The sequence below is a fragment of the Salvelinus sp. IW2-2015 genome, linkage group LG31 (assembly GCF_002910315.2).
Source record: "Salvelinus sp. IW2-2015 linkage group LG31, ASM291031v2, whole genome shotgun sequence".
Lineage (NCBI taxonomy): Eukaryota > Metazoa > Chordata > Actinopteri > Salmoniformes > Salmonidae > Salvelinus > Salvelinus sp. IW2-2015.
The window spans coordinates 15,675,065-15,685,380 of record NC_036870.1 but is presented as its reverse complement, the minus strand read 5'-3'; the positions used below and the strand labels follow the sequence as shown (position 1 = coordinate 15,685,380).

At 44.8% G+C, this 10,316-nt stretch overlaps 1 protein-coding gene across 1 annotated transcript; it reads right to left on the bottom strand.

The window, feature by feature from the left end:
* Positions 1-7,395: 7,395 nt before the first annotated feature.
* Positions 7,396-10,090, bottom strand: LOC111955957 (trophoblast glycoprotein-like). The gene is made up of 2 exons (XM_023976350.2): positions 9,163-10,090; positions 7,396-8,830 (listed from the first exon to the last, which is right to left on the bottom strand). Exons 1-2 carry the CDS (start codon positions 9,423-9,425, stop codon positions 7,942-7,944), a joined length of 1,152 nt encoding a protein of 383 aa, XP_023832118.1. The 5' UTR covers positions 9,426-10,090; the 3' UTR covers positions 7,396-7,941.
* Between the last annotated feature and the right edge of the window lie 226 nt (positions 10,091-10,316).

Here is a 10,316-nt window from a genome sequence, read left to right as displayed (position 1 = left end):
GAACTCGTATTCACTACAGAAGTGATACCTCCTAGCCGTTGAGTTAGCAACAGCTGCTACAAACGCAGGTTAGGGAAGGACAGTCAGAGTATCCCGTCACTACACATCGACGTTACTCCAACGTATCAGACCACCAGAGACATTCTTCAAAAGGGAGAGGACTCGTTTGGCAAGACGCGTCTTCCATCTACCACCAACCTACGAAGCGCAGCTCAGAGGAAATATTTATTGCATTTTCCTTTTCTAGATGGGCGGTAATTTAGAATGCATCAGATACTGTATTTACGATAGTACAGCTTCCCCTCTGTCCCAGTCTCCGCGCTTTCACTAAAACTCAGCCCCTTCCCTTTGTGTAACAAGCTGTCATATCTATTCCGCCCGCTAGGGACGTTTTCCTTTATGACGGCAATTTGTAATCAAGTTATGATTTAATTGTGTATGTGTGATTCTGTTTGATTAGTTAGGTAATTTAGTAAATAAATAATTAAACCCAATTTTGTATTGCTGATCAACTTGTTAGCCAGGATTCTTGCAGAAAACCAAGGATTTACAACTTTCAGATGAGACTGAATAAAATGACGATTAATGTGACTGCTATGGATGTAAAATATTACTAAATCTTTAAGTGTTATTCGGAAGATAACAGCTCTATAAATATTATTTCGTGGTGTCCCTCTCTAGTTAATTACATTTACATGATTAGTTCAATCAGGTAATATTAATTACGGAGAAATTATTTTATAGAATAGCATGTCATAGCAATTAATCTGGCATAGCCAAAGACACGACAGTGTGTTTGTGACGACTTCAGAGGGAAGCCACATCAGCGTGGTTGCATTATTTTACTTGACTCTTTCTCTCTCATTCAAATGACTGTTTTTGTTTTTACCAAATGCCTTTGTTTCTAATTCTATGAGAGCTCAATCCTCTAGTCGAACAATCTGTAGTGGATGGAAGTCTTGTGATACCAGAGGTGTTCTATTACTTTTGGGTAGATAGCACTATTATTATTACTCTTACTGGCTGCTTCACCTGACAGTTGTGGCTGCTTCACCTGACAGTTGTGGCTGCTTCACCTGACAGTTGTGGCTGCTTCACCTGACAGTTGTGGCTGCTTCACCTGACAGTTGTGGCTGCTTCACCTGACAGTTGTGGCTGCTTCACCTGACAGTYGTGGCTGCTTCACCTGACAGTTGTGGCTGCTTCACCTGACAGTTGTCGCTGCTACACTGGCTCTGATGCTTGTCGGATGTGGCAGACTACAAAGGGAAACCCAGCCGCGAGCTGCCCAGTGACGCAAGCCTACGAGACGAGCTAAATGCCTTTTATGCATGCTTCGAGGCAAGCAACACTGAAGCATGCATGAAAGCACCAGCTATTCCGGATGACTGTGTGATCACGCTCTCCGTAGCTGATGTGAGCAAAACCTTTAAACAGGTCAACATTCACAAAGCCGCAGGGCCAGACGGATTACCAGGGCGTGTACTCAAAGCATGCGCTGACCCACTGGCAAGTGTCTTCACTCACATTTTCAACTTCTCCCTGACCGAGTCTTTAATACCAACATGTTTCAAACAGATCACCATAGTCCCTGTACCCAAGGAAGTGAAGGTAACCTGCCTAAATGATTACCGCACCGTTGCACTCATGTCGGTAGCAATGAAGTGCTTTGAAAGGCTGGTCATGGCTCACATCAACACCATCATGCCGGAAACCCTCGACACACTCCAATTTGCATACCGCCCCAAGAGATCCACAGATGACGGAATCTCAATCGCACTCCACACTGCCCTTTCCCACCTGGAGAAAAAGGAACACCTATGTAAGAATGCTGTTCATTGACTACAGCTCAGCATTCAACACCACAGTGCCCACAAAGCTCATCAGTAAGCTAAGGACCCGATGAGACAGCTCCTGAACAGCTTCTACCCCCAAGCCATAAGACTGCTGAACAATTAATCACCTGGACCACCTGGACAATTTACATTGACCCCGCCGTTTATCCAGACCCTTCTTTGGAGAGAGGAGATCTGAACGCTTCAGCAACAACCAGAGCTTGTGTGTGTGCGTGCCTGTGCGTGTGTGTATAAGACTTTGTTTACACAGCCACCCTAACAACACACATTTGATTTTCTTTCTATATCCAATGTTTTTTCTGAGTGTCCACACTCGGTTTTACATGTGCYCAATATCAGATTTGCGCATTAACTAACACTGAAGAAGCACACAGTTGCAATTCTCATTTCCTGTCACAGTTCCTTTACATTTTGAGGTGGTTGTCATGGCAATGGCAGGTCATGTGCAAAAAAAACTATTTCAGAAACAAAGAAATCTGATTTGAGCATCCAGACAGAAGTTGCATATGGAGGATCAGGTTTGTATCAGGATTCAGATCCACATATGGATGTGGTATAAATCTGAAGTTAAACAATCAGATTCCATGTGTTTTATTTGTTGCTGTTTACACATTAGCGATAGATATCAGATATGCAAATAATTGGCAAAAAGATCTGAATTGTTCTGCCTGTGTGTACGCAGCCTTTGTGTGTGCTGATACAGCAGGCCCTTCTGAAAGTGATGAGTGGGAGGCCGCCTTGCTTTAATGGGTGTATTGCTTCAGCTGTACCAACTTCTCTCCCACCTCTCCCTGCTCTTCCACCCTCTGGCAAACACTACTAGCTGCCATTGATCAAGTGAGCACCAGAACAATAGATGGGCCAATCCCTCTGTGGTTCTGTAGCTGTCTATTGTCTCAGGATTGACATGCTGGACAGGAGACACTAGTGTGCATGGTCCAAGATCTGTTTGTATGTATAGCCAACTCCTATTATTGTTGCACCAGGCTATATAGATACAGATACGGCTGGGTAAATATGATATGTCCATGGAGGGATGGTTAAATGGGTAGAGGAGCTTGCTCTTCAATTTCAATCAATTGGTGGAACCATGGCCGTGGACATACTGTGATATATATGAGAGCCACCAAATGTAAAGTACGGGATTTTTACAGTAACATATTGTATGTTATTGGTATGGTCATTCTAACTGATTGTGGTTCCGTCGAGGTGCTGGTCATGTAAGGGGGGGGGGGTGTTCGCTACAAAGGTGTCAGACTTGGTCCACTTCTGGGCAGAGACCAGGGGCTACAGATCTTTCACAGTGTGTCACACAGAGAGAGAGAGAGGGAGAGAGAGAGAGAGAGAGACAGAGAGAGAGAGAGAGAGAGAGAGAGAGAGAAAATGGAAGAAAAGGTGAACAGACGGGTAGAGAATGAGGAAGAAAGAAAGAGAGTTAGGAGGGAGGGAGGAAGAGAGAAAGAGAGTTAGGAGGGAGGGAGGAAGAGAGAGAGAGAGTTAGGAGGGAGGGAGGAAGAGAGACAGAAAGTTGCTCCTCCTCCAGAGCTCCGTCTGTCTGTTTGCCATACCATAGCCTGCAGCCAAGTGGATGCCACTTTGTCTTTGTCATCATGCCGCTGACTGTTGTGGTCTTTTTTTTTTTACATGTTCAATTTCTCACAGATGTGGGATTCACTTTTAAGCCATATTCTCTATCATGGCGATTAAACCCAGTTAATGGCGCCAAGATGTTCCCCAAATGAAAGGGCTCATATAAGTGGCTAATTGCCTGAGAGGAAGGTTTTCAGAAGTAACTTAGAACCATCAAAATACTTCTTTCCCTTCTTTCTCTCTCTATTTAATAGCCAAACTGCATAGCAGAGATTAGTGAATATAATAAAATATGAAAGTTGCCTCTTCAAAAGCTGCCCAGTGGTCTTGCAAAACTTTTGTACCATTCAAGAAGTAGAAAAAAAACAGTTTGTTGCTGGAATAGGAAAAGAATAAATGAAAATCCAATTATAAACCAGGGATTGTCTCTCTGAAACAGCAACTGTCCATGTGGGAGAGAGACATAGCAGTTTTTGATTGCCACATTCAGTGGTGTAATTGTGGCAATCATCTCTATGTGGGGATGTAAACATGATTTTTCATCATCATACAACACAAAACAACAACAAAACAACAGCAATTCATTTGTTTAACTTGTATAGTGGTTTTAACTAGCTAGCCTGTGTTCCTCTGGTGCAGAGGACGCCATGGAGAGAGACAGGGCCAGTTTATATTAAATATATTTCTCTCTTTATCTCTTTCTCTTCTCTCTCTCTCTCGCACACACTCTCTCTAGCTATCTAACACTCTCTCTGCTCTTCCTTCCCTGCCGTGACAACTTTGCAGCCCAACCTATTGAAAAGTGACACCATTGATTTTTCAGACCTCATGAGTATGTTAATCGAACCCAGTCACAGATCCACCCAGTAATAACCTGAGGAGCAAGTAATGACCAACAGTCACCAATCTCTGTTCAGTCCTTCTGTCTTAGTCCCAAATTGCACCCTATTTGCTTTATAGTGCACTACTAAATTGCTTTGCTCGTCGTGACACATTGCATAAAGGCAAAAGGAAATAGGCCTACTTCTCATGGATTTCCTTCCCAGTGGCCGTTATTAAGAATGATGACACTTCACTGATAATGGCTGCTGCATCAGATTGCCAAACTTAGACTGTGTCCAAAATGGCACCCTATTCCCTATATAGTGCACTGTCCCTCGTTCAATGTAGTGCACTATATAGGGAATAGGCGTCAAAAGTAGTGTACTATAGGGAATAGGGTGCCACTTCAGACACACACTAGTCATGATGGGGGGAGGAGCTAGCTACTATCACGTCACAAGGCATCTCAGCATCTCTCCTCTTCCATCCCTCTCTCTCTCTCTCTCTCTCTCTCTCTCTCTCTCTCTCTCAACAATGCAATTAGTGGTGGCGCTTTGCTCGTAGTTAGGTCTTTCTCTGTGACACGTCCTACATCACCACGGCCACATAGGGATTGAGTCAGCTTTTCTGCAAGAGGATAATGAGGAACAATACGGCGATGGGGGCCGGTTGAGTCAGAGTAATGAGAGAGTCAAACTCTGTTCAATTCAACCATAGCAGAGTAGAGCACCTTCCTGTTTTATGAAGTTATTGTGTCTGTTTGAAATGATACCCTAACTCCTATATAGTGCACTACATTTAACCAGGGCTATGGTCAAAAGTAGTACACTATATAGAAAATAGGGTGCATTTCAGACCAAGCCATTGTGTTTTGTTCTATTCTCTCTACCAGCAGCAAACCACAGCAAAACCAAGCTGACACAGGCTTTTATTCAAATATATATAAAAAGATAAACCTCATTCAAATATGCTTTTAGAATTTCAAGATTGGTTAAAAGGATTCTACACAATGTCCAGGCTTTATATTCAACTAAAAAAACATGCAATAAAAAATGTAAACTTCAAATGGGGACATAAATAAGAAATGTGTTCTCCGTTGCTTTGTTCTCCCTCTCTAGTTTTCACACACCAGACTAAACATTAGCTAAACAATTACCAAGTGGAGGTTTCTCACTGTGACTTTAGACATCATGACAGAAACATCACAGATCACGACAAGGAGCACATCTCAAAGAGAACCCCCTTCATATGTACGCCCAACACATCCCATTTAGGTCAACTATCACTTCACAAATTGGTTAAAAAAACACAGATAACAGTAGAGGAATGAATTATAATTGAAGTTTATAACAAATACTATAAACTGGGTGGTTTGAGCCCTGAATTTGGATTGGCTGAAAGCCATGGTATATCAGACCGTATACCACGGGTTTGACAAAACATTTTGTTTTACTGCTCTATTTATGTTGGTAACAAGTTTATAATAGCAATAAGGCTCCTCCGGGGTTTGTGCTATATGGCCAATATACCACTGCTAATTTATATTTGTTGCGTTGTGCCTAAGACCAACCCTTAGTCGTGGTATATTGGCCATATACCACAACTCCTCTGGCCTTATTGGTTAAGTATATTTCTGTTGTAAGAAGGAAGGCAACAACAGTTCCTTCACTGCACTGGTTAATAAGAGCAGAGCAGGCCTCGACCTCTGAATGAAACTGCTGCTGTCTGCTCTGTTGCTGGCATTCCAGACTCATCTGTATCCTATCACTGAAAAGTCCCCTGAACAGAAACAGCTTCAGCTCCACCCAGGCTTTCCTTCCTTTAGGGAACGGCTGTTGTCTTCGAGGAGGAGGGCTTGCTTTTGGCTCAGCCCCATGCACCCCCAGCCCCTGCTTTAGCCTCAGCCTCAGCCCTATAGCCCCTGCTTCAGCCCTATAGCCCCAGCCTCAGTCCTATAGCCCCTGCTTCAGCCCTATAGCCTCAGCCTCATAGCCCCAGCCTCAGCTCCAGTTCCAGCTCTATAGCCCCAGCCTCAGCCCTATAGCCCCTGTCTCAGTTCCAGCCCTATAGCCCTAGCCTCGGCCCTATAGCCCCAGCCTCAGTTCCAGCCCTATAGCCCCAGCCTCATAGCCCCTGCCTCAGCCCTATAGCCCCAGCCTCGGCCCTATAGCCCCAGCATCAGCCCTATAGCCCCAGGCTCATCCTGGTTCTCATCATCTTGACAATAAAACTAGAGAACTTAAAACAAAGCACATTTTCATGAAAGAGGGACTGGAGATTTCCGTTGCTGTATGACTGTGGCTGTGCAGTGTGAACTGAATGAACAATCCTCCTTTTTCCACTCATCTCATCTCTGTGAATAGAGAGAGAGAGAGAGAGAGAGAGAGAGAGAGAGAGAGAGAGAGAGAGAGAGAGAGAGAGAGAGAGAGAGAAACACCATTGTAAATACAACCCATATTTATGCTTACTTATTTTAACTTGTGTGCTTTAACCATTTGTACATTGTTACAACACTGTATATATTTAATATGACACTCGTAATGTCTTTATTGTTTTGAAACTTCTGTATGTGTAATGTTTACTGTTAATTCGTTTTGTTTGTTTCACTTTTGTGTATTGTCTACCTCATTTGCTTTGGCAATGTTAACACATGTTTCCCATGCCAATAAAGCCCCTTGAATTGAAATTGAATTGAATTGGATTGAGAGAGAGAGAGAGAGTTGATTTTAGGAGAGCTAAGAGGAGAGGTTCTCCTTCCTTTGGAATGCTATGGAGACTAATCTGCTGGGATTCCATTCAGGCACCCTGGGGCAGAGGGACAGAAGACCAAAGAACTGCTCCTCAGTCCTGGGGTGAGCTGGCCCTCAAAGCTCAATGAGAGATTGTCTGTGTCCCAATGGTACCCTATTCCTTTTATAAGTGCACTACTTTTGACCAGGGCCCATACAGGAAATATGGAGCAATTTCAGACACAGACATTTTGCCTAAGTTTCACAGGGGTTGGTGTCACACAACCTGCATCTTATGGGCTGATTAACTTGGCTTTACTTGAGCTTGGTAGAGATAGTATATACATTTACAAGATCTCTCCTCAAAGAACAACATTCAAGTGAAGTCATAGCAGGTGAAATGTATAAGAACAGTCTTCAGTTTTATTACTTCAGCTTCATGAATTAAGTATATTCATCCATATCTGTTCTCAGTTCCAAGAATCAAAACATACATAAATGATACTGTCCAATTGTCGTTTCACTCCTTCACATGACACTTCACTCTAGGACAGACAGAGAAGCACCTCTTTTAAGAGGGGGAAATCTATGTAGAAGAACAGTCAGTCAGTCCCCCATCCATATACCAGTTCTCTTTCACAGTCCATGCCCCTTTATTTGTTAGCCAGGGGTAATCCCTAGTCTCAGACGATGTGTGGACTAAAAGGGAGGACTGGTTGAGAAGGAATACAGATCAGACAGACGGTGCATGCTTTAATCATGGACATAGCTACTGGGAAAACAATAGCAATGCCCAGTTATATACTTACTGTATGTTTATATTTACAGACAATTCATATGTACAGTTTTTACATTATCTTCTCTATAAATGCAATAGAAAAAAAGTCCAATGTTTTCAATTATGAAAGAAGGATCATGGAAGCCCCTTGAGTGTCTTGATATCATCAAATGTCTGCTGTGGTGGAGACCTGAGAGAGCCTGGGGTCGGAATCGAGCTCGTAGCGGTAGTGGTATCCCTCCAACACCTCTGTGCATGCTTCCCGCATGTCATTGATCCTCTTCTTGATGCCCTGCCGGTTGAGGTAGAGGACCAAGAGGAAGACGAGTCCCACGAAGCCCAGGACGATCCCCAGGAACACGTAGGAAGTCTGGAGGGCCAGGTCCGCCCCCTCATCCACCCTTTGGCACCCCAGCGCCACCCTGTCCCCGCCCACCCCAGCCTGTCCAGCCACCCCAGCCGCCAGCCTCAGCAGAGAGATGTTCCTCATGCCTGGGGGGAAGGCACACACCAGGCTCTCTGCGTCCCCCACATGTCCCTGGGAGGAGTTGAGCCAGGCAGCGAAGGGCTCCATGCCACAGATACAGGTCCAGGGGTTCTCCCCTAGAATGAGTCTCGCCCCGGGACACAGCGAGTCAAGCTCAGCCAGGCCTTCCTCCTGGATGGTCCGCAGAGCGTTGAAGGTCAGATCCAGCTGCTCCAGAGAGTCCAGCCCAGAGAAGGTGCCATTGTGGAGGGCCACCAGGGAGTTGTTGGCCAGGATGAGCCTCCGCAGACCCCCCATGTAGGAGAAGGTGTGAGAGGGCAGGTAGATCAGGCTGTTCCCTGACAGGTCCAGGGTCCGGATCTCCCCCAGGGTGGACCAGCGAAGAGACACAGCCAGGTCCATGACAGAGGAGTGGTTGTAGAGAGCTCGGCTGAGGTTGAGCTCCCTGAGGGTGTGGCCCGGAACAGTGAAGGCCTCTGGGTTGATCACAGTCAGCTGGTTGGAGCTCAGGTCCAGAGAGCGGAGGGAACGCAGTCCGGAAAACGTCTGAGACTCTACCTCTGTTATCCTGCAGGGAGGGAGGGTCAGTGGGAGCAGAGGACGTATAGTCACTCATGGTCTATAATAACAGTAATAACACAATAGTAGGCACATGGTTGATTCAAGACTACCCAACACAACAGGACACTACTCATCAAATGTTTCATGCTAAGACACATTCAAAAGTGTGAGAAAATTCAAATATAAAAAAATCTATATAGACAAACTCTGACGTGTTTGCTATAATAACACAGTGATATTTCAAATCATGAGGGAAATATAAACTTGTGAAAGTGAGTCTAATAAAAGTAGTCCAAACTACAAAAGTCTTATTTTTGGGGGGTGCAATCTTTATCTTACCTGTTGTTACTCAGTGACAACGTGGTTAAATTGTCCAGCCCTTTGAACGATTCTGGTCCAATTCTGCTTATCTGATTTCCCGTTATAAACAGATTCCTCGTGTACCCTGGTATCCCGGACGGGACACTCCGCAAATATTTGGAAACACACTTGACGGTGTGCGCGGCTTCTGAGCATTCGCAACGGAGAGGGCATCCGGACGCGCGCCCAGAGATTGAACAGAGCAGCGCAAAGAAAACAATTAGTGGTGCCAAAACCGGCATTTTTTACAAATATGCTATGTGAAACCAGAACAGTGATATAGTTTTTATTCATTCAAAACAAAAAACTCTACAGAGCGACACTCACGGAAATGGACTTGATTGCCATTTCAAACGAAGAACAAACTCGCCCGTATTGCCTACTTTTCTAAGCGTGACAAAAGTTATGCATATGCTTTAGGCTACAGAGCATTGACTGCGCACACCAGCTAAATACAAATATATGAATCCTACTGCCGATGAGAGTGATACGTGGAGAGAGTCCTGTCGTACACTGTTCAGATTGTCCTCAGCATCTCCTTGATCCGTTCTGTATTACAAGTACTGGCTGGATGTTCAACTTTTTACCATTTCTGAAGCCCACGTGTGACTGAGAGGCAGTGTCTGATTTCTATGACAAAAAAGGATTTCGCTGTCGGGGTTGTTTGATCCCAGTGGATGCAAGCGGGGCGCAGCTCCACTCAAACAATGACATTAAAGCACCATCGCGTCGTAGGCTACGATCAGCGGGGAGGGGCTTTCCAGCTTTCCACTCACCCTGTCCAGAGCCTTTCTGCTCTCCCACTCTAACAAGAAGGGTGAAATTACTGCCCGCAATTGGGGCGTTCCTGCATATTGTCACTCCCCTCCACTTAAACAGGAGTAATACAGGCCTAGTTCACTAATTTGGTCGGGAAATGAAAATATTCTAAAAATATATTGTTATAATATGATTGTGATTTATCAGGGGGTGCTCCCTACTTCCTGCGGCTAATAATAATATTGTATGCCAGCCACCGACAAAATCCCACAGAAGGGGCGGGGTGACAACAACTAGCTAACGGTACACCAGTACGGTGTCCTTCGCCCCCGAAGGACTGCTAGCGGGTGGCAGTTCTGTTAACGGCGGTGAGG